The sequence below is a fragment of the Medicago truncatula genome, chromosome 2 (genome assembly GCF_003473485.1).
Source record: "Medicago truncatula cultivar Jemalong A17 chromosome 2, MtrunA17r5.0-ANR, whole genome shotgun sequence".
NCBI lineage: Eukaryota > Viridiplantae > Streptophyta > Magnoliopsida > Fabales > Fabaceae > Medicago > Medicago truncatula.
This window is the reverse complement of record NC_053043.1, coordinates 7,590,079-7,615,177: the sequence shown is the minus strand read 5'-3', so window position 1 is coordinate 7,615,177 and position 25,099 is coordinate 7,590,079. Positions and strand designations below refer to the sequence as shown.

The 25,099-nt window shown below is 33.4% G+C and overlaps 3 protein-coding genes across 3 annotated transcripts; all 3 read left to right on the top strand.

The window, feature by feature from the left end:
• The first annotated feature begins 2,655 nt into the window (after window positions 1–2,655).
• Window positions 2,656–4,948, top strand: LOC25486072 (heat shock cognate 70 kDa protein). The gene is made up of 2 exons (XM_013607266.1): window positions 2,656–2,875; window positions 3,309–4,948. Exons 1-2 carry the CDS (start codon window positions 2,656–2,658, stop codon window positions 4,946–4,948), a joined length of 1,860 nt encoding a protein of 619 aa, XP_013462720.1.
• A 3,138-nt stretch (window positions 4,949–8,086) lies between these two features.
• LOC25486071 (pentatricopeptide repeat-containing protein At2g25580) lies at window positions 8,087–12,031 on the top strand. Its single transcript, XM_024776881.2, has 3 exons — window positions 8,087–8,356; window positions 10,556–10,801; window positions 10,847–12,031. Exons 1-3 carry the CDS (start codon window positions 8,087–8,089, stop codon window positions 12,029–12,031), a joined length of 1,701 nt encoding a protein of 566 aa, XP_024632649.2.
• Window positions 12,032–21,008: 8,977 nt separating this feature from the next.
• Window positions 21,009–23,059, top strand: LOC25486068 (F-box/kelch-repeat protein At3g06240). Its single transcript, XM_013607262.1, has 2 exons — window positions 21,009–22,211; window positions 22,952–23,059. Exons 1-2 carry the CDS (start codon window positions 21,009–21,011, stop codon window positions 23,057–23,059), a joined length of 1,311 nt encoding a protein of 436 aa, XP_013462716.1.
• The last annotated feature ends 2,040 nt before the right edge of the window (window positions 23,060–25,099 follow it).

The following is a 25,099-nucleotide window of genomic DNA, read 5'->3' as shown; positions in this document are numbered from 1 at the left end:
AAATTTGATGGTATCTTGTTTCCAAGTTTTATCCTCAGCCTTTACATTTTAGAAAGTGTGTTTCTCCCTCCTTTCTACGATTTTCAACCTCTGGAACTGAACTGGATTTTCATCGAAGAACAAGATCCTATGATTCAGGAATAGCTTTGTGATGCGCAAGCTATCTGCACGATGTGTAGCCTGAAACAAGCGACCCTGCACGATATGCACGGTGCCTCTGCGTGATGCACACGAGGCAATAACTTGTCTTGTGATTTTTATTCAGTTCCCGCGCGATGTGCAGCCTCCAGCAGCTTGTGTCATCCTTTTTCTTCATTCTTTATCCCATTCCTAACATCCGTAGTGACTATATCCCAAGAGATCACTTGATACTTCTTGTAAAAAGCACGACACAACCACATAATTTTCTGGTTTGGGCGAATGTGATATGTTTCAAAGGTCTTTAATGCAAATCTTCAGCTTCATGACGATTTCTTCAACTCATTACAAAAATCAACTAAAACATGCTAATACTTGCACAAAAGACCGTGAAGTATCTTTAAAAAGACACTAACATTCTGTAATGAAAGGGTGTCATCACAAGGATATTAGTGCATAAATACAACTCGGTTGATTTAAATAACATCTTACAACTCTCACATTAAGAGGATAAACATTTTGAATCTATATTTGTTCTTGTATTTTGCTAAATATTTCATTTTATTGGAGAACAAGCCTTTTTCTTTAACTACATATTATCTTTTCTCTCTTCCATATGGATATGGTATAAGAACCATCTCATAGTGTATGAAGTTATTGGACACTCCATGAATATGACTTAATCTGGATGCTTGGTTTATGCTTTCATGGAGCCTTCCGAATGAAGGATGTGTATAAGCATGTGTTATACTTAATTGAGATTTCATTCTAGAGGAACAACTAAGAAATTTCCATCTTATCGGACTCGACCTGCACACTCCAGCAAACAGTTAGTTTATAAATTTTTATCATGCTTTGTAATCATCAAAACATAAATGTAAAGGAATTGTTCTAGAACCAATCCGGTTTTACAATATCCCCGTTCTTTATATGATGTCCTCGTCGAAAGAATGAATGACAATATCCGCCCTAACGGGGAGGTGAAGGTGCAGTTGAGTGGGCCAGAAAGCCACCCTTCAACCTTTTCTTCTTGTATTTTGGATGGGTTCCAACATCCTTTTAAAGTTGTCAAAACTTTTTAGTGTCTTGTCAGAGGCCTTTGCATTGATGTTGGGAGGAATCAGGAGTGGCTGGGGCAATGAAATTGTTTTCAAAAGAAAAACAAAGCCAATAATTAAGTCAGGGAAAATCAAGATTAAAGAGAAATGAATACGTTCATAAAATAATATGGTTTCAATGGAACCATGCAGAAACTCCTTCATAATAGGTTGGTTACGAACATTAAAAGTAACATTCTTGTCGGATTTCTTGGACAAATTAGTTTTAAAGAATTGATATACGTCAAGGAAAGTTAAGTTACCAACATGAGTCGGTCATCCGGGGAATTCATCATCAATCAAGATGAAAGAAGCACAGGAATAGAAGTGACATCAACTAAAACCTCATCCATCCGTCGAATCATATAAGTGGAGTTTCGAAGGTGCCATTTTAACTTAAAGTACTTCTTAAAGGCGTGTATCTCAGAAATATGCTCACATATGTATTTACTTGAAGATTTTGCACTTTGCGCAAAAGAAGTGTTAATCTTGGCTAATCAGTTGTCCAAGTCTAAATTATAAGAAGAGTAAAATTCTCTCCACAAAGTCGGTAAACATTTTGACAGTTTCCAGCAACTTAATGTTTCTTTTCTGAATCCTAATAAAGAGTTGCGAAGAAGAGGCCTCTGGTCAAGCCGCCAAATCTTCTAGATCATGAGAAAACAGATAGTGAATGGCGTGACAAAGGCACATATGATGAGTCACGGTGTTTGGAAGGTAAACAAGGTGAAACCTTTCCTCGTATCAGGATAATTGGTCAATAAAAATTGCCGACATAAGAAATAACGCAAAAGGTGTCGCTTTGAAGAATCTTGAAAGTTAAGAGATTCATGGAACCAAACAAGACCAATTTTCCGTTTGATGTTTAGCACATAATGAACGGGTTCTTTGCTCACATCAAAACATCTCGCCATGTGTAGAGACCGCCTTGAGGTTTAGCAACCGCACACTAGAAAATAATCTAACTTTTTTCAAAACTCAACTAAAAGTCTAATAAAAAAGACTAAAAACTCTTGCTAAAAGACTCTGGAGACATTATTCATGCTCTATGAACAATTCATCTTTTTGTAGATTTCATTAATCACTTACAGTTGGTTGGTTATGTATCAATTTACTTTAATTCACTTACTTAATTGACTGTAGATTTTTTTTGTAAGAACCCCTATTTTCTTTCAAAAAGAATTATTTATGACAGAATACTATTTTGTTTTGGAAAACAAATCATAAAATATGGAAGGATAAAACAAAAAAACGAATCAGCAATCTATTTGAAAAATAATATGGAAAGATAAAAAAAAAAAAAAAAAAAAAAAAACGAATCAGTAATATACTTGAAATTATTTGTGCTTGAAGGCAAAAACAACGGAATAGGCTATATAGGTTTAACAAGAAGAAAACCTAGCAGCAAGTTAACATTAACATGAAGAGAAAATACGACAGAGTTGCAATAGGAATAGACCTTGGCACAACGTACTCTTGTGTTGCAGTATGGCAGGATCAACACTATCGAGTTGAAATCATTCACAACGACCAAGGCAACAGAACAACACCTTCTTTTGTTGCTTTCACCGAAAATCAGAGGTTGATCGGTGATAATGCTAAGAATCAAGCTGCTTCCAACCCTCAAAACACTGTCTTTGGTAATTTCTGTTCTTTTACTTCCTTTATATATATATATATATATATATATATATATATATATATATATATATATATATATATTAGGGTTTCATAGAAAATAACAAAAGAAACCTAGGGTTTATTACAATGGCATAAATTGATAAAGGTTACAAGCAAATATATAGTAAACCCTAAAGGACGATAGACTAATCATATGTGACGGTGTTGGACAAGATACGTATCCGACACCTGGGATATACCTAATTCGAGGAGTATTTGTGCTTCATAGCTAACAACTTAAAAACGTAAAGGGTCCAACAACATAGGCTCAATAACTTATTATCTAACACACACACACACACATGTATTGTTATTGTTATTGTTATTATTGTTTTCCTATGGTTAATGCTCAAGTGGACTGAATGATGATAATTGCTAATGTAATTTTTGTAGATGCTAAGAGGTTAATTGGTAGGAAGTTTAGTGATCCTGTTGTTCAAGATGATATACTGTTATGGCCATTCAAGGTGACTGCGGGTGACAATGACAGACCCATGATTACCGTTAAGTACAAGGATCAGGAGAAACAACTCCATGCTGAAGAGGTATCATCTATGGTACTCACAAAGATGCGAGAAATTGCTGAGTCGTATTTAGAAACAACTGTGACGAATGCAGTTGTTACTGTACCTGCTTATTTTAATGATTCTCAACGAAAAGCCACTATAGATGCGGGTGCCATTGCTGGCCTCAATGTTATGAGGGCAATGAATGAACCTACTGCCGCAGCTGTTGCATATGGCCTTGACAAGAGAACTGATTATGATGGAGAGCGAAATATTTTTGTTTTTGATCTTGGCGGTGGCACTTTTGATGTGTCTTTACTAACGATTAAGGGCAACAACTTCCAAGTTAAGGCCACTGCTGGCAACACTCACCTTGGTGGAGAAGACTTTGATAATAGAATGGCGAACTACTTTGTACAAGAGTTCAAGAGAAAGAACAAAGTGGACATTAGTGGGAATCCAAAAGCCTTGAGGAGGTTGAGAACTGCTTGTGAGAGGGCAAAAAGATCACTTTCTTTCCTTGTTGTTGCCACTATTGAGGTAGATTCTTTATTTCAAGGCATTGACTTTTCTTCATCGATCAATAGGGCCAAGTTTGAGGAGATGAATATGGATCTTTTTAACGAGTGTATGACGATTGTTGGAAGCTGTCTTATTGATGCTAATATGGACAAGAGCATGATAGATGATGTTGTCCTTGTCGGCGGGTCTTCGAGGATTCCCATAGTACATCAGCTATTAAAGGACTTTTTCAATGGAAAGGACTTGTGCAAGAGCATTAATCCTGATGAGGCTGTTGCTTATGGGGCAGCTGTTCAGGCTGCATTGTTGAGTGGAGGCGTTAAGAACGCTCCAAAGTTGGTGCTGCAGGATGTTACACCTTTGTCTCTTGGCAGGGGAGTGATAGGAGATATAATGGATGTGGTGATTCCTCGGAACACTTGCATTCCTGTCAATAAAACAAGACCCTATGTAACAACTAAAGATAACCAAATCTCTGCCAATATTAATGTTTATGAGGGTGAGAGAGCAAGAGCCAGTGATAACAATTTGCTTGGTTGTTTTAATTTGTTCGGCATTCCCCCAGCTCCTTGCGGCTCCCCTTCTTCAAATGTTTGTTTTGCTATTGATGAAAATGGTATTTTGACAGTTTCTGCTAAGAATAATGCTTCTGGCAGTTCAAATAAGATTACGATAACCAATCACAAAGAAAGATTGTCGAGTGAGGATATTAAAAAGTTAATTCAAGAAGCTGAGAAATACCGTATTGAAGACAAGAAATTCCTAAGGAAGGCCAAAGCAGTGAATGTATTGGATGACTACATTTACAAAATGGGAACTGCTTTAAAGAAAAATGATATTAATTTGAAACTCTCCTCAGAAGAAATTGAGAAGATTGAATCTACAATTGCTAAGGCCACGAATTTGATTGATGAGAATAACCAACAAGTTGAAATAGATGTTCTGGAGGATCATGTAGAGGGGCTTAAGAGTTGGATGGAATACATTATAGCTAAGACTATTTAGTCTTTATTTTGTTTTTTCTCAATTAAGATTTGAAGTAAGTGTTGTTTTTAATTTAGTATGCATAAAATCTAATAGTTAAGTACGGTTTAATGCATCTCTGGTAGAGACATGTTATCTAAACCCTGCCAAACATTGGTGTGCTGAAACCATGATGGAGGCATTTCTGTTTCCATTAAGATTGATTTAGATTTTATTAGCTTACAAGTTTCTTTGAGTTTTATCCAAAATTATAATTTGCTGCATAATCAGTTGGTGGATTTCCTTTGCTTGAGTACAAAATATGAAAGTTTATGGTTTGTTTCATGCTCAAAGTTTCTATTGAAATTTAGAAAAAATTTAGAGTCATGTTTCTGCAGGATTGGTATTATAGAAAAAGGATCATGTGTTCTTAATTAAAAACACTTTCAAGCATCTCCAGTATGTAAATAGTCTTTTTTTCCTTCTGAATTTGCAGGATAATGATAACTCCCAAAATTTATTAGAAAACTTTAAGCACCAATACTTGTCAAATGATTTAAATCTTAGTTTATTCTTTCCTTAGATTTGATTACATATCTTGTTACTTTAGATTATAAATCATCTTTTTTTTCTGGATAATTACTGCCATCTGTTGAAACTTTAGATGTCAATTGAATGTTTCCAAAGATAAATGGTTGTAGAAAAATTTGGCTAAGGAATTTGTAATTTGGCATGATACTAAACTTATAAACTGTTATTGATAGTCAATTGTTCAAATTTGTCTGTTTAGTTTCGTTAAAATGCGATACAAATTCAATTTTGCAGTATTGCTTCCAGAGTCTAGACTATGTAACAGTAGGCATTACAGAGGTCAATTGCATTGGATCATGATATTGAATGTATAACCTAATTTTCCATAACATGCTTTGATAGTAGGCACTCAGACTTGTGAATGAGTCTTATGACTTTAAGTTCACGAGGAGAATTCAACTCAAAAGACTAGTTTGTTAGGTGGTATCTCTTTCATCTTTGACGGCATCATTAACCTAACATGTGCATTACTTAAATCCGGTCTATAAATAGTTTTTTATGTGGGCCAACTTAGAACGAAAGCATCAATTGTTATGATTTAATACTATGAGGAAATCCCACCCATAAAACTAACCTACTAGTTGGGAGAGTCTCGTGACTCAAGTACTATATTGAACATTTATATATAATCAATGTGAGACTCTGAAGAATGAGTTACACACTTACACTTAAAGCTACTATACTTGGTTTTTGCACTTCATTCATAAAAGATCAACATATATCTATAGTATACTAGGCACTATTTATAGGTCACTACAACAATCAGATGAACCATAGTGAAATGCATTGGAAAATCCTCTGTTTTGGTCCGTTTCAAGATGATTGGAAAGCAAGCATTCGCAATTCTGTATGTTTCATAGATCAACATAAAATTTGAAATGATCAACATAGGACAGAGTAGGTAATGTGCACCTTATGGGATCCATGATGATTTTTTTTCTGGTAGTGTGATCCATGATGATAATAAAACAATGACTTGGATAGTTTATTTTATAAGGGGTCTTTTAGGTGTGTTATATCATATTATTTTTATATTAGGATTATATTGCCTCGTGATGAAAATGAATGAAAATATAATAATTTTTTTACTTCTTTTTATCTCTTTATATACTAATATTTGTCTTTTATGTATCAATAAAAGAAATCATTAGTAATATTTTTTTGATAAAATTTTTATTTATTTTCACAAATTTCTTATTAGTTATTTAATTTACATATCTATACCTATATATAAGGAGATATATAATTTTGGGATGCTTTTTTATCTTTCAATTATACTATTCATTTAAACTATTCTGATTACAATTTTATCTATTATATAATATGTTTTTTTACAATAGTAACAATATACATTTTTTTGGGGGACAATAGTAACAATACAAGTTAAATCTTTATTTGTTTGTGTCATATTATGACAATTTTTTAACCAAATACGATAAAAGCATATAGTTATGCGCAATAGAAAATCGAAAAGACTTGACGTAATTTATACAAGCGAACTTCTACTGTATACTCGAAAAAACTTGACTTAATTTATACAAACGAATTCCGAACCTTGCATATATTATACATTATCCATATCAATTGAGTTATGTTCACGAGGGCACAATATTGGACATTAAAATATGTCAAGGAATTAAAATGGAATTTTAAAAGGGAGGACAAATTATTTTGAAATATTCAAATCATTCATTTTTCTTTCACTATTTATATTATGGAAGACAAATGAATCATATTGATTTATGTCAACTTAACATTAATAACTCTATCCACCTTTTCTTGATAGGTATTTGTCTTCTACCATTCATGTTTTTTTTGAGTAAATTTACCATTCATCTATACTACATAATATAATATAAAGAAAACTACTCAAAAATGTGCTCAATTTTCAATAATAATAAATAGATAAAAATAAATTTAAATATTAAAAAAAATAGAACAAACACGATATGATTATATATATGTCTACTTTTTTTTTTCCTTTATCATTTAAAAAGTGTAACAAATTAAACTAGATGAGTATATTAAACTAGATGAGTATACTCATTTCAACTCTTTCAAGTTATATAAAAAGTAGGCTTAATTGCACTTTTGGACCCCTAACTAATTTAAATACAAAACAGACCCCTATGTTTGGGTTCTTTGTTAGTTTTGGATCCCCAGACCATTTTTTGACTTTTCGTTGCTGACGTGGCACCCACATCCCATTAGTGAGGTGCCACGTGTATTATTATTTTTTTCTTTGTTTTTTAAATTCGTCCTATTATTTTTAATTTGAAAAAAATTAAAAAAAAAAGGAAAAAGGAAATAGAAAGACTGGTCACGTGCAGGTTGCAATTGATGCAACGGTAAGAAATTAGGGTTCAAAAACCCCCAATTTTCCAAATCTGAAAATCCATCTCAAAACATCTTCTCCAATCAAGTTCTCCTTCTTCATCTCATTCAAATCGATTTCCTCCTCCTTCTTCTCCAATCGTTCTCCTTGTTTGTTTCTTCTCAAATCGATTTCGTTTGCTCATCTGGCCTTCTTTCTTTTCATCTGAGTCGCATAACAACACAAGAAGCTTAGATTTTGCTGGAAACCAAAAAATGGTTGAATATTCATCTTCTTCGTTTAGTGGGTCAACATTAAAGCAAAGAACCAAGTTGGTTTGTTTTTGTGGTGTTGATTCACCATTGGTGACTGCTTGGACTGATGAGAATCCAGGGAGGAGGTTTCACGGCTGTGGGAGGTATTTTGGCAGAAGAAAATGCAATTTTTTTAGGTGGTATGATCTTGAGGTACCTGATAGGCAGAAGAAAATAATTCGAGCACTGTTGAGGAAGAATGATCAATTGAAGAAGAAAGAAAGAAGTTTTGTAATTGCCATAATTGTGTTAGGAATGCTTTTGTTCATGTTTGGCCTTTTAGCTCTAGGGTTAGCTATGTAACAAGGTTGCTTTTGTTCATGTATGTCCTTTTTCCTTTTGTTTTTTTTTATTTTTTTCAAATTAAAAATAACAGGACGAATTTAAAAAACAAAGAAAAAAAATACACGTGGCACCTCACTAATGGGATGTGGGTGCCACGTCAGCAACGAAAAGTCAAAAAATGGTCTGGGGGTCCAAAACTAACAAAGAATCCAAACATAGAGGTCTGTTTTGTATTTAAATTAGTTAGGGGTCCGTAACCGCAACTTTTGGAAAGTTAGGGGTCCAAAAGTGCAATTAAGCCTAAAAAGTATAACAAATTAAACCAGATGAGTGTAACAAATTAAACTAGATGAGTATATTTATAGATACCTTTTTATTATCCCAATTATAACCTTAAAAAACTTTTTATATAATAAAGATTGTTGTTGGTGTCACTAAAAAAAGTATCCAGATTATATTTTTTTGTTATATTTTTTGTGTCATTGAAATAGATTATCATGGTTAGTTTGATTTTTGTTTTTTTTTTTTTTTTGTGGTGGTTGGGGTTGAACTCCGGACCTTGCATATATTATGCATTGTTCCTATCAACTGAGTTAATCTCACGAGGATCATGATTAGTTTAGTTTGTTATAACTTGAAAGCAATAAACATTTATTTTTAGTTTTAATCAAAATTTCATAAAGGTAAATTTAAATATTAAAAAAAAAATAACAAACACGATATGATTATATATATGTCTGATTTTTTTTTTCTTTATCATTTAAAAAGTGTAACAAACTAGATGAGTATATTTATAGATACCTTTTTATAATCCCAATTATAACCTTAAAAAACTTTTTATATAATAAAGATTGTGTTGGTGTCACTAAAAAAAGTATCTAGATTATATATTTTTTTGTTATATTTTTGGTGTCATTTAAATAGATAATCATGGTTAATTTTTTTTTTTTTTTTTTGTGGTAGTGTGGTTGAACTCCGCACCTTGCATATATTATCCCTATCAACTGAGTTAATCTCACGAGGATCATGGTTAGTTTGGTTTGTTATAACTTGAAAGCAACAAACATTTATTTTTAGTTTTAATCAAAATCAAAATTTTATATATATAAAAAAACAACCCGCTCATAATTTCAAATGTTAGCACAATAAAAAGAGCGCTAAATCATTTTGGTTCGTATCAATGTAGCATGAGAAATGCTAGCAATACACATTCTAACACACACTTTCCATATTTTGTTTTGGTGGTGGCCGGGGTTTGAACCGCAGACCTTTCATATTTTGTTGATGATTGTTGATGAGTAAACAAAAATTTGTCTTTTTTATTTTTATTTTCTTTTAAGTAAAATAATTATTTAAAGTAGTTTTTTTTTTTTGAAATATTTTATTTAAAGTATTTTTATTTCGTTTTATTTTGAACCTATAAATGTTCAATATATGTGAAAATCTACTTATTACTTAAAACTTGTTCTGAATTGAATTTCGCTTTCGTTTTGTTGCATGTGGTAGTTAGGATCAACGTAAACTTACATTATTTTTGTTGTTTATTTATATGTTATTTTAAAAATTATATTAATCATTATCGGTTGAACCCTAGTTGAATAAAACCTCGGTCAGACCTTTACAACGGTTCAATGTCCGATCCGATTTTGGTTTGATGCGACTTCCAGGAAAATGAATAGTATTCCCAGAAAATAAAGTGAATTATCCTTTAAACAAGTGAATTATTATACAAAGAAATATTTACATTTTATCAAAAGATTAGTATTAAAAATTATTATTTATACTTCCAATAATAACTAGCTTTCATAAGAAAATAAACCACATGTGGTTGCTTTTCTGTGTGCAAACCATCCTGTTATAAAGTTTAGTGTCAACATTATATGAAGAAAGCGGTTGTTAGAGTTGGAATAAGGTTAAAATTCACAATATTCTGTTTTGTTCTTTGTACTGTTTAACAAGTTTTCAGTCACACTGTTTGTTAACTATTTTCTTTATGGTACAATCTCCTAGCAATGTATTTCAGTGATTATTAAAGTGAATTTTCGGTTTAGTTGACTCTCTATTTCTTCATTGAGTTTTGCTGAAATCTGTTATTTTAATTGACAAAATGCACTGATTTTATTCTTTGAATTTGTCTTTCCTCAGATTATGCTAACTGCTAAGTCATTCATGATGTTTTCTAAAAAAGCTTCTCTAGTTACTGTCAGTTCTCTTTTGAAGTTGTGCAATGGATGTTGTTCACGCCACGTTGCAAACTGTATCAAAGACTGCAATACGTCAAGGGCTATTTACACTGCTGCTAAAAGGTGGGGTTTCCGATTATCTGGTGGTTATCAAGCAGATGATTCTTCGGATTATCAACAAAATCGTGCTGGGTTGTATAACCGAAGGGCTAGTGGATCTTATCGATATAAACATGCTAGTTCAAATAGTTAGTACAAAGGCACACTCGTAGAAGTACTAGATAGTTTTTGCAGGGATGGTAAAGTGAATGAAGCGGTTGACATTTTGCAAGTGTTGGAAAAGCTTTATATTCATATGGATTTGCAGCGTTGTTTGCAATTAATGCACGTTTGTGGGAAGACTAAGTCTCTTGAAGAGGCAAGAGTTGTACACAGACATGCTTTGCAACATTTGCATCCTCTTACGGTTAGCACAGACAATAGAGTATTGGAGATGTATTTTGAATGTGGTTCTCTAGATGATGCAATCGACGTGTTCAAGAGCATGCCTGAGTACGATTTGACTACTTGGCATACTATGATAATGCAACTCGCCAAGAATGGGTTTCCAGAAGATTCAATTGATATATTTACTCAATTTAAAAACATGGGACTAAAACCTGATGGCCAAATGTTTATTGGAGTTTTTGGTGCATGTAGTATGTTGGGAGATATTAGTGAGGGAATGCTCCACTTTGAATCCATGAGCAAAGACTATGGCATTGTACCAACAATGGCCCATTATGTCAGTCTAGTAGAGATGATTGCTAGTATTGGGCATCTTGATGAAGCATTGGAGTTCATTGAAAAGATGCCAATGGAACCAAGTGTAGAGGTATGGGAGACTTTGATGAATAGTTGCAGAGTTCATGGAAACATTGAGTTGGGGGATCGTTGTGCTGAACTAGTTATGAAGTTGGATCCTTCTCGTTTGAATGAGAAAGCTAAAGCTGGCCTTTTACTTGGAGAAATTTCAGAGCAGAACAAATCAACAATAAATAATCATCTAGAAGTTCAGAGTCAAGTCCATGAATTTCGAGATAGAGATGCTTACGATCCAAAAAATTATAAGATATGTGCTTTACTTAGAGGTTTGAGAGTGCAAATGAAGGAAGCTGGCTATATTGCAGATACGGGGCATGTGTTGCATGACATAGACCAGGAAGGCAAAGAAGATGCTCTCCTTGCCCACAATGTGAGACTGGCTGTTGCTCAAGGTCTCTTTAACAGTAAGGTTCGTTCTACTATTAAAGTAATTCAGAATCGCCGTTTTTGTGGTGATTGTCACACTGCAGTGAAGTTTATTTCTAAGCTTGTGGGAAGAGAATTCATCATCCGAGATGCTAAAAGGTTCCACCATATGAATAATGGGTTGTGCTCCTGCCATGGTTATTGGTGAACATTAATTTAGGTACTATCCATCTTTGATAGTTAAATATATTTGAACTTAAGTGGTCTTAATTTTTCATGATTGTCTTTTACAAAAATATTTGAAGAAAACTTAATTATGTTTTGAAATTTGTATATCTATGACAATATTTAAAGGGGATACACTCATTTGGGTTGGAATTTTTCTTTCATATTTACCCTTGATGCAAATTCCTGGACCAATCTTATTCTCACCATTAGGAAAAGATGCATCAATGTTGCATTTCATTCGTCCTCTGCTCGGCTTAGACCATTTAATTAGATGGGGTAGTTGTGCTTGTGACCTAATGTTCATAACATTATTAAGGCTCAATTTGTTCTTTCCAGCTAATTCCCAATCAAAAAGCAAGGATTTCGCTCGCTCTAGAACAAAGCTTTATGCATCCACAATATCGTTCCAGACCTTATTGTTACGTTGCTTCCAGATGCTCCATAACACACAAGCAAAAAAGCGCTGCCTCGCGGTTGGACAGCACCTGCAAACTTTTAAAAATAATACCACTACAATCCAAACCTTGATTCAACATTGTGCTAATAGTTGTACCCAACCCGACATGTTCCGCATATTGATGCTACTAGGACTGGTAAAGAAGAGATGAAGACTGTTCTCTTCATCTGAATTGCAAAGAACACAATGTGTTAGAAAATTAACCTTTTTATCTCGAAGACGTATCCTTGTTGGGAGAACATTCCTAGCAAGTCTCCACACGAAGTTTACCTTTACTTTAAGTTTCCAAATTGCATCCCAGTTACCCGTCACCCTAAAAACAAATGTATCAAGCAATTCATGCATGCATAGACAGTAAGCACTACATACAAAATATTCCCCATTTTTCTCTTTGGTCCACACAATCCTATCTTCCTTAACGTAAGGGTACAATGTGTGTTTATAATATTAGTGACAATTTGGTGGTCAAAAATCGTTTCTAGAAAAGGAACATCCGACAATTTTTTATTGTGAACCATACGGTGAGAAACTCAAAGATTTGAAAGAGGAAAATCCTCTCCCAATGGTGGAACTAATGTGATATCACCTACAATCGATTTGTTGTGCCAAACCGAAATATCGTTGCTATCCCCTATCTTCCATCTACTTCCTGCCTTCAATATGAACTTAGAATTACACAAGCTTCTCCAGACATAACTTGGTTTGTGTCCCAAGGTAGATTGTAGAAAATCACACCTAGGGAAATACCTAGCTTTGTAACTACGAGCAATAAGAGAGACTGGGTTTGACATTATACGCCATCCTTGCTTACCCAATGTAGCATGATTAAACACTGGCAAACCTTTAAAGCTCATTCCTCCATCATTTTTATGGAAGTATAATTGAGTAAATAGGTTTCGTCAATTACCCCCTTGAAATTAACAAAATGTCAATTACCCCCCTGAAATTTCACAACGTTAATCAATTTACCCCCTCCGTCAAATTCTTCGGTCAGTGAACATGAAGTTTTGCAAATACCCCCTTGAAGTTTTGCACTTATGTGCAAAAATGCCCCCCAACTTAAAAATTTATATGTTTTTTTTCTTATCTTGATTCAAAAGATATTAAAGACAAACAATTAACAGTTAACTTCAATATTTAAGTTTAAAATAAGAATATATCCTCTAAAAATAACGCATAATTAATAATTTCATATTACTTTAGCAAAATGCATGTTTAGTTCAATTTTTAAGATAGAATAATTTTATTCAAACTTATCTTAAGAAACTGTTAGAATTAATTATTCATGAGGAATGAGTATCTCTAGCTTACTTTGTTGTGAATTGACGTGTCTCTATCTAAATAAGTCATAAGTTATGGGGAATTGAACAACCAAATGGCAGAACATAAACAAAATAAAATAATAGACCCCTTTAAGAATGAAAGAGCCATGTAAATATTAAAGTTAACGGTTAATTGCTTGTCTTTAATATCTTTGACTAAGGATAAGAAAAATATATATAAATTTTCAAGTTCGGGGGCATTTTGCACATAAGTGTAAAACTTCAGGGGGTATTTGCAAAACGTCATGTTTACTAACAGAAAAATTTGACGAAGGGGGTAAATTGATTAACGCTGTGCAATTTCAGGCGGGGTAATTGACATTTTGTTAATTTTAGGGGGATAATTGACGAAACTTACAATTTCAGGATAACAATTGACTATTTACCCATGTACTCCTTCTGTCCCTAATTATAGGACCCTTTTGAAAAAATAACGGGAATTAAGATAGTGGATATTTGTATTAAATATGTTTGTAATTACTATTGTTTTTACAATTTTATCCTTTAAGAGAGAGTTGGTTTATGTTTTCAACATGATATTTATTGCTGATTGAAGAAAATTATGTATAATAAATAGGGGCATGCATGTAATGAAATAATTAATGTAGTTGAAAATAGCAAAGAGGTCTTATAAAAAGGGATAAAAAAATTTCTTAAAAGGGTCTTATAATTAGAAACGAAGGGAGTATAATTTATCTCAAGAAAGCCAATTAACACCTTTATTTTGAGTACCAGAGTGACCCCACTAGATAGAATTAAGCATTTTTTTCAATTTCATCACATAAAGTTGTGGGTAGAGGAAAGATGCTCATAAAATAAGTGGGAATTTATTGAAGTACCGACTCGATAGCACTTCAGGAAGAGTCTGATATTTGATGAGCATGTAAATACATCACTAAATGAATCTTCAACTGAATTTCTGTCATTTCATTGCGCAGTTTTCCTATACTTATACTAAGAACAATCTTGTTAGACCGACATAAATGTTATGGGTCTTTTTTTTTTTTTTTTCTTTCTTTCATGTATTCCATCTATCTTTTAAATTATTCTGTAAAGGAGCTGAATGAAACAAAAGTTTTACGTTCGGTTTCTGTAAACGATGGATACTAGGTGGCTGTGCGTATCGACCTGCTACAAGCCTGCAACAACTGCCACTTAATTTTTCTATGAAATATGATAGCTACGTTAGAGCAATATACATTGCAAACAAGCAAAATACACTGCACGCTATCACAAAAGATTAAAACTGACAGTAATTAACAGAGCCTAAAACTGAAGCTAATAAACTAATACAGATATACTCTAGCATTTCAACACAAATTCAAGGTAACTAGAGATGCGAATTTATAAGCACCATCTATTTGTGTCTACTGTCTAAGAGGGCACAATCACAGCAGTGACTAGTGAGTGATCCAAAAAATATTCTCAGCAAAATTTATATCCAACTACATACGCTTGGTTCTACTTCTGGTATAGTGAAACTGGATTGTGACTCAAAACAATAGTACTTCAATCAGAAAGAATAAATGGTTGGAGTGGAAATTGCATCTCTAACCTGTAACATTTATTATCACATGACAACCCAAATGGCCTGTGAACATCGGTCATTTTTCTCCCATAAACAATGGCCATATAAATATAGATCCTAAGAACCACAATAAAATATCTCTTGGATGAAAACAAGAAAAATAATTAATTCTGTTGCTCAAATTGAAAGAAGGCTTTCCTTGTAAATTACCATCTGACAATTCCATCCTTTGACACCAAGCTCCTCCATCATCTGGGTATCCAAATCAAAGTGGACCATTTCTCCATCTTCTTTTGCAAAATATATATTGCCTTTCTTCGCCGCTCCAATGGGACGCCTAACACTAGAAGAGAGCCTAACAGTAAAGATCTTAGTCCACGATTTCCCCACACCAAGTTCACCCAAAATTGATATCTGAAAAGTAGTCATCTCCCCATAATATTGAAGCAAAGCAATGTGTCCATTCAACATCACCAATTGACACTCCACCGCTTCAAGGCTAAACTCATTATACAAGTCTTTGGGCATGGGTGTTGTAAAAAACACCTCATTAATCAAATCAAACAACACCAATCGTGAGTTATAACAATGTTCAAGATGTTATTCTTCTTGAGTCCACCAGTGACACATTCCTACATCACATAATTTTGTTAAATTATAACTCTAATTAATATCACTTTTATCATTTCTAATTCAATATAGTATATTCTACTTTGTATTTATGTTAATCGTAAATGTACTAATAATATTTGACAAGAACTTTTAAAATCATTTTTCTATCTCATTCACTAATACTCTTTCTCTTCCTTTTTAATTGAACACTTTTGTATAAATTTTTTGTTTCTAAATAAGTTTCACTTTCAAAGTTCAACACAATATTAAATGATGTGTTACCTATATTACCCTTAGTTATTTATTGCAGAGAGAGAAATATATGAAATGAAAATATTAAATGATGAAGGCTATTATAGGAAAATGATAAATTGTTGTATCAAAAGTAGTAAAATTTATTAGTTGTCTTCATTTGTGTAAAAAGACAAAAAATGACAATTAAAAAGGAACAGATGGAGTACATTTATCTTAATAAGTCTGAAATGAGCAAAAAAAACTCACTTACATTGAGACGGAAGGAGTATTTGATTCAGGTCCGATTTTATTAGATTTTTTTGCTTTAATTTTTTTCCTTCTTTTTTTTGGTTGGTAGAAGACCTTGAAAATAAAAAGAATTTGGTAGACTACAAATTTCTCTATACTACAATGATTCAGCTTTAATGATTAAAGATTAAATGTGTTTTTAGTCCTATAAAATTACAAGTTTTTTTTTAATAATATTCCCTACAAAATTACAAGTTCATAAAATTTCTATAAAATTTTAATGGTAATCTTAGTCATATGTAATATTTTAGTTTATAAAAATAGTTCTTATTTTCTAAAAAAAATTAATTATTATTTTCTCCAAAATAGTCTCTATGAAATGCAAAAGGGAATAAAATAATTAAAGATTAAACTTAAAAACTTATTATTTTATAAAGACGAAATACATATTTAATCCTAACTATTATCACATAAGGATTTCAAGTTTAATTTTTAGGACAAAACATATTTCCAAGTTTGTTAAAATATCACTCCCACTCCTTACATTCATTCTTTAACAAAACACGAATCTCTTTGAAAAAGGTTGATAACAAAAAAAATTAATCTTTTTGTTTAAAGGAAGCATTTTTCTTGAAAATAAAAACATGAACTGAAAAAACTTTTTGTTTGGTTTTTGTTCACTACACATGAAAAGGAATCTTTGTTTTTTGGTGTGATTCTCATGATCTTCTATTTTAAAATCACTAGGTAGAAAATGTTTTAAGGAAAATTTGTTCAATATTTACCTTGGCATTCAATAGAACCGAATGCAATATAACATTTAGTTGTTCATCAATGTATAAGCTTAGTACTCAATATCATGACATGTTCATATTTTTCACTATTGTCAATGTTAGTAACATACAAAGAAGATGTACAATGACATGTTTCCTGAGTTTCTCTAAAATAAAATTCTGTCTTGTTGTTGTTTTAGATTTAATCCTAACTTCAACTTGTTGCCTTGTGTTGTATATGTTCAGTTAGAATCTAAGGGGGGAAATCATGTCTATGCTAGAACGAAATTAAATCCAAAGTCCACATCGATTTCTGATCGTACTTTGAGATCGTCTAAAACGCCTGTTAAAACTGGAACAACATCTTTGTGTAGGTGTTCAGAGCCTCATATATCAAGAGGGCGTTCTTCTGCCCCTGAGGAAATCCAAGAGCCTGATGTTCCAACAGCCCAGGCTGTCAATATGGTATGAAATAAAACGAGCGAACACACACACACACACACACACACACATATATATATATATATATACACACACACACACACACACACACATATATATTCCTCATAATACCTATTTTATCTTGGTATTTTAGTGCAAATTTTTCAAATGTTCATAAGAATTTATAAATTATAATTTTCTACCATTAAAAAAAGCATCTTTGTATAAATGAAATTGTTTGTTATTCTAATCTATTATGAGATTTAATGCAGGCATGTCAAGCTCCAGGTGAAGTTTCTGGTCAAATACAACCCCCTAGATACCTAGTATCAGACCCAGTTGCTCATCCTCCCACATTGGAACAAGAGCTGGGACAGAAAGAGGCTAGAAATGTTGAGAATTCAACAGTATATGTACCAGAGAGGATGGAGGAAGAAGACAAGGATGAAAATTCACTGTCCAGCCGTTCAAGAACTGGATGTTCACCCCCTGCCCCAGCCTATAGCCAGAGACTAACTGAATTGGCTGCCATGGCGGCAGAGAACGATGACGATGATGAGGTTGATTCCGAAGTTCAAAGCCGGACTGAGGACAGTGTGAACGAATATAAGGTTAAGACAGAACTAATCCCAATTTTAAGAAAAGTTATCGGCAAGCATGGAGATATTGCGAAGAATTGCACTTCAAAGTTGGTAAGATTCCGTGCAGCGTTGTTGGGAATGATCTGTGAAATCATTTCAGAGTTAGAGAATAATAATTTTACTAACATCAAACAAAAAAAACCTGGAAACGTACCTTGATGAAGTTGATGGCATGAAAGAAATGAAAGTGGAAGTTCAGTGGCTTCACAGTAGGCTAACTGACATACTTGAGGCAAAGAGAGCTTTTAAGCAAACAGGTAAGCTGAAAGAGAAAATTGACATATAAAGGAAATCCGTTGACATTGCTGAGAGTGCAGTGGAAGACTGTGAAGCAAAAATAAAGAACCTCGAAGATCAAATAAAGAAGTTCGAAGATCAGAAGGCTCTTTGGAAAGTGAAACTGGCTAAAAGTCGGGATGAATTTACCCGGACATATAATGAAACCATAAGCGCCACAGCTAAAATCAACCGATTTCGTAATTCCTCACTGGCTGATGGTTTGCTTTAGTATGTTGCAAAATCACCTTCCTTTTTTTGTTTTCATAATGGTAGTGATTTTAGGATTGCATGAACGTGCCTTATAAATTTGCTTATTTGCTGACCTGATTGATCATTAATAATGTTTGCATGAGGTGTGTGGTATATTTATTTAAAACAAATTAACCATGATGTTATAGGAGTATCACTCTTCCTCCTCTAAGGTGTGTGGGAAAATTAAATTTCTGCAGAACAAAGTAAAAACACTCTAGTGAGCATTGAGGTTCTTGAAGTAGTTATGTTCTTATGTTGTTATGCTTTATTGGGCTGATAATTGATTTTAATCACCATATGGTTGGACATCTGTTTGAAAATAATTATTTTCTTACTAGTTGAAATGCTATGATCACCATTTGGATGGGATAGTTCACAATTGCCAGTCCTCCATTGATTGTGCTTTAGGGAAATGTTCACAAGGAAAAGTAACATACCTTTTGCATCTATGAATTTCCTCTCCTTTTAGCACAGTTAAGATAAAATGAAAGCCACACATTAAGCATATAAAAGCTATATAATTAGTTAGTTTGAGAGTAGTATCTTTTGAAATATAGCTAGTATCTTCTAGTTAAATCACTTGACACATAATGATTGGGATTTTTCTTCTTTTAATTTCAAACTCTGTTTGGAATAACATGGTGTGTTTGCTTTGCCTTTCTAGTCCAATATTCAAACCGTGTAAAATGACATTGAAACCTGCAAAGCATACAAATTTATAAGCTTCAAACAACACAGGGATTATTTCCATTTTAATTTTCCTTCTGCTAAACCAAAACCCATACATGTTTGCATCGGTTCAATTCACACAAACTCACCACAGATAAAAGCAGTCACAAACATATTTGCAAATAGACAAAGAAACAAGAACCAAGTAGAAAACTAGCTAGCATAAGCTACAATCTCTTTAACTACAATGGCCAAAAAGGTATCTATCTATGTGCTTAACAAATTTAACAAAGGAAACAAAGTAGGTGCAAATCGAAATTTTAACCAAGATATCCTTGTTCACAGCTGCTAAATGTGTATCCTTGTTGACCTGAATTAAGAAAATCCTGAAAAATGATTTTGAGGGGTATAACAAATAGTTATTGTGTTCTTACATTTGATTTCACTGATTGTATAAATTCATAACCCAAGGTTAATAATAATAATAATATATCATTGTATCAGCACATGCATACATGATCTGGAAACCGAACTTCCATGCATCACATTGAAACATTATTAAAGAAATTTCAAACTGAAAGAAGTAGTTTGTTATGGTATGGCAGCATAAAAGCTGGCACAATTGCTTAGGAGCAAAAGCTATGTGTGGTCTGGTTGAAGACTTGTAGTTTGACAGAGCAGCCTCTTCCTATGAACCTTGTAAATTCTACCACATCTTCATAAGGCAGTATGATGCAGTTTCATGGATGCATCCAATGAAGCACTTTCTGCTGGCTTAGACCTTATGAGTTTGGTTTCAGTTAAAAGATCAAGGAAGTATTTAACTTTGGCAAATGGAAATTCCTGCTGTGAGAGTGTTACTTCCTATCCAAGGAATTATTTGAGACTTCCCATGTCTTTAATTTTTAAAGATGAATCCAACACTGTTTATATGCGACTGAACTCCAATGATTTCAAGCAAGTATCACATCAAGAGGGTTGTGAAATTATACCCTAAAATACAAGTAAATATTAACTATATCAATCATTTTTAATATTAGAGAAAATTATACTTCTTTCCTTAAAAGAAATTTGAATTACATTCCCTCCTATAAAATATACACACCCCTTTCTTAAAAAGTAAATATGTAGAGAATATTATATTATACTCCCCTACAAACAATCACTATTTTCTATCCAAAAAAAAAAAAAAATCCAAGCCGCAATCTAAGAAATCAGTGTTAATTTATTTAAAACTCTAAATGTCAATAATAATTAAATCTAAATACTTTATTATTAATTTTATGATTTTAGTATATAAAAATTCAATTTAAATAGCTTATTTTATGAATTTTAGTTATTTGTTCAATATTTTGTTTGATGATTATAATATGTTGTTAACAAAACCCAAACAGAATAAGAATTTCTGCTACTGATTGCAACCAAAGCAGAACAAAATTCAATTTTTTTCTCTTGTGCTTAACGGTAGCTGCAAATTGCAAGACAGACACATCATCGGAGATGGAGAAATCTGCGACGCCGACGACCGGAAAGGTTAGCAATCACATACCTGACGATGTTGCATTTTCCATTCTATCAAAATTGCCTCTTAAATCTTTGCAGCGATTTGAATCTGTATCTAAACCATGGTCATTGTTATTTCAAAACTCTTATTTCATGAAAATGTACCGCAACCATATCATATACAGAAATCATTCTGGCTATGATGATGCATCTCTCATTTTACGGCATACTATTGCGGTTGACTACGTTACGCCTTTGGTTGAACCCCTAATTCGGTCCACATTTTATTTCATTTCTGGTGAGAGATTTGAGAATAGGGTTAAATTAAATATGTCACTCCCATTTCAAGTGCTTGGCCAAGATATTTATATTTTGGGTTCTATCAGTATCAATGGCTTTGTTTGTCTTTCTAATGTACCGGATGATGAGAGGAAAGCTGTATTGTGGAATCCAACTACCGAGGAATTCATTGTCATTCCTTCTAGTCCTGTTGAGTCGTTACCGTATCGGAAGTTTGAAGCTTTTATTCATGGGTTTGGTTATGATCGTGTTAGGGATGATTATAAGGTGATTCGGTATGTAGTGTTTGATAGCCTATCTTTCTATGACGTTATGTTTAGGGGTTTGTCTGAGCAAGAGGCTTCATGGAAAGATGTACCTATGGAACCCTTATGGGAAATATATAGCCTAAGAAGCAACTCTTGGAAGAAACTTGATGTTGACACGTCTATGGTGATGTCTCCTGAAACAAGAGAAGAAACTGTCCGATTCTACATGGATGGAATGTGTCATTGGTGGGATAAAATTGAAAAAGATAATGATGATGGTGGAACATATTTTGTTTCATTTGACGTGACCAATGAGGTGTGTTTTACGACACCCATGCCCTCGGATATTGATCATACTTTTGATATTAGATTGGTGAAGAGGCAGTTGGTGATGTTAAATGGGTCCATTGGTTTGATATCATATAGCGGAGAGACGAATACTCTTCACGTATCGATTTTAGGTGAAATTGGTGTAAAAGAATCTTGGACTAAGCTCTTCATTGTTGGGCCATTGCCTCATGTTAAGTATCCCATCGAAGCAGGGAAAAATGGTGATATATTCTTCATAAAAAAAGATGGAGAACTGGCTTGTTTTAATTTAGATACACAGACGATTAAGGAGCTTGGTGTCGAAGGAGACATGAGTCAAATAGTAATTTATAAGGAAAGTTTTCTTTCAATTAGAAGCATACATAATTAATTTTTTTTTTTTTTTTTTGTTTTGACCCAAGACAAATTAAGTAACCATTTGATAATATGAATTTTGCTTTGTCAATTTTATTTTGAAGTTTTACTCTTTTTCTATTCGCATACTGACATGGTTTGCATTTCCATTGTAACTTGTAAGAATGATCTTTTGCCTCTACTGAATGACCTCTAATTTTATGTAGATATAGATTATATTTGGAAATCTTTATAGTGTAATGAGAATATCCCTCTGTTTGAACTATAGTTTAATTAGCTTCTTTCGCCTGTTTGTAATGTATAATGGTCTAAAGTAGTTGTCATCTTTCATAGAAAAATTAGCAGTTGTTGTAGGCTTGTAGAAGGTCTAACAAGATTGAATTTATGGCAATACTAGGAAGTTGTGCACATTCTGCAAAGTATCATTAGTATTTTTTTACTTGGGTCTTGTTTGGACTCTACATTTTTAAGAACTGTCCAAAAAACAGATTGAGCAGCTATGGCAGCCATAAGTTGTTCCACCAACTCTTTCAGTTCTCAGAAGATTAAGAAAAGAAGCAAGCATTTCATTAATTCCTTCACAGCTTAGCCTACTGCCTATATAAAGCAATATAAAGATACTAACCCTAAGATCACTTTCAAAATTTAACTCTTTGATTTATTGCACATAAATTATAAAAGTGCTTTCAACACACATTTATGGAATAGGTTGTGAAGAATGAAGCAGCCAAGGAAATAGAAAGGGAAGCAGTAGTAACTGTGAGTAAGGCCCAAGGAATTGAGGTAGCTGCAGCGGTGGATGCTTACCGTGTTTAAGACATTTGACAGGTTTTTTGCTTTTAGTGTCATTTTAACTTCATTAAATCCAAACCAGCCTGTTTAATCTTGTCCTTTCTCTTTAGATTTTTCTTCAAGGTTTGATGGCATGGAAAATTCCCTTGAAATACCCATACTAAATGACTTTACAATGGTTTTGGGCTCTGTATATCATGTAATGTGAAGCAATAGCAAACTTTAGTATTCTATTAGTACTTACGCCTTTTGTATCTAGAACAATGATTTGAATATTTCAAGTCCAAGGCAACAACAATAATAGTTTATTTCATCGACCCTTCTTCAATATATGACAATGTAAAACAGGTTTGAATTCTGGTTTGCAACATATATAATTAGCTGGATAAATATGTAATTTTTGAAGTGTAAACTAAACGATTCTTGTCATAGGCCATTTTACAGGCCACTTACATAATAAATCAAGTTCCTAGTCCTTTTTCGTAAAACAAAGACTCCTTCACGTCGTAACCTGTGACTATTACCGAAGAACCTGTAACCACGCTCCAAATGTGCAAGAAGCTGCAGTTCCAGCAGCGAGAAATCAGTCGGAGAGAAACATCAGCCCCCTCACCATTGAGATTTTGTATGCAGCCTCTCAACAGGTTAAGCCACCCCATCTCAAATTTCCATTCCTTATCCCATATTTCACCTTCACAGCTTCAATTTTCTTTAGCTTTATGTGACATACAGAAGCCAATTCTGGCTAGAATGAGACCATGGATTCTTGTTGATTACCCAGCAAGTGTGCATACGAAATCAAACAAAGGGAAGATGGTAAAATATAGAGGTGCAAGGCTAGGTTGGTAGCCAACGGCTATAATGAAGTAGAAGGTTTTGACTTCTTTGACACTTTCTACCCAGTCAGTGGTCAAGCTTACAAATGTAAGAGCTCTTCTTGCCTTCAATGAAGTAGAAGAGCTCTTCTAGGAGTGGCTTGCCAAAAATCAGGCCAAGAGTGCAAATTGCTTAAATATTAGAATCAACTTAAGCAGGCTAGTGGAAAATGGTTTGAAAAATTGACATTATTGTTTATTGCATTAGGGCAGACTATTCTTTATTCACTCACGGAAGAAATGGTAACTTCACTACACTCTTGTTGTGATACATGCTGGAAATTATTGGAGTTCAGTCGCATATAAACAGTGTTGGATTCATCTTTCAAAATTAAAGACTTGGAAAGGCTCAAATAATTCCTTGGATTGGAAGTAGCACACTCACAACAGTGAATTTCTATTTGCCAAAGTAAAATACTGCCTTGATCTTTTAAATAAAACCAAACTCATCGGGTCTAGACTCTAGCCAGCAGCAAGTCCTCCATTGGATGTATCCATGAAACGGTTCAATACGGCCTTAAGAAGATGTGGCAGGATTTAGAAGGCTCATAGAAAGGGTATTCTGTCTAACTACAACTAGACCATACAAGCTTTTTGCTCCTCAACAATTGAGCCAGTTTTTAAGCGGACAATGCCATACCATGACACACTACTTTCTGTTCTTTGTTACAAGTTCATCAAAAGTTTAAGAATGATCTTTTGTTTTTCAGTTTGAAAATTCTGTAATAATGTTTCAATGTGATGCATGGAAGTTCTGTTTCCGGATCAAGTATGCATGTGCTAATACAATGAAATATTTAGCTTATGTGCGAACGAAAGTCCAAGGGCTCGAACGTCGTTTTTATTCAATGAATCTTGAACTGAACAGAACTTATGTTATTTCACAGCAAAGTCTTCTCTCGTTTTTACCAAGTTCAATCTTGTTAGACCTACAAGCCTACAACGACATATAACTTTTCTATTCAAGATGATAGCTACTTAAGACCATTATACATTACAAAACCACAAAATACATCACATGCTACCGCAAGGGACAAAGACTGACGGTAAATAGTGGAAGCTAGCTAGCACATAAGCTAAATCAACTAATGTCTGATATAATCTCAGTATCAAGATATCTATGTTACATTTTACAATTGAAGGTCGTTCAGGAGAGGCAGAAGATCAATCTTACAAGTTACAATGGAAA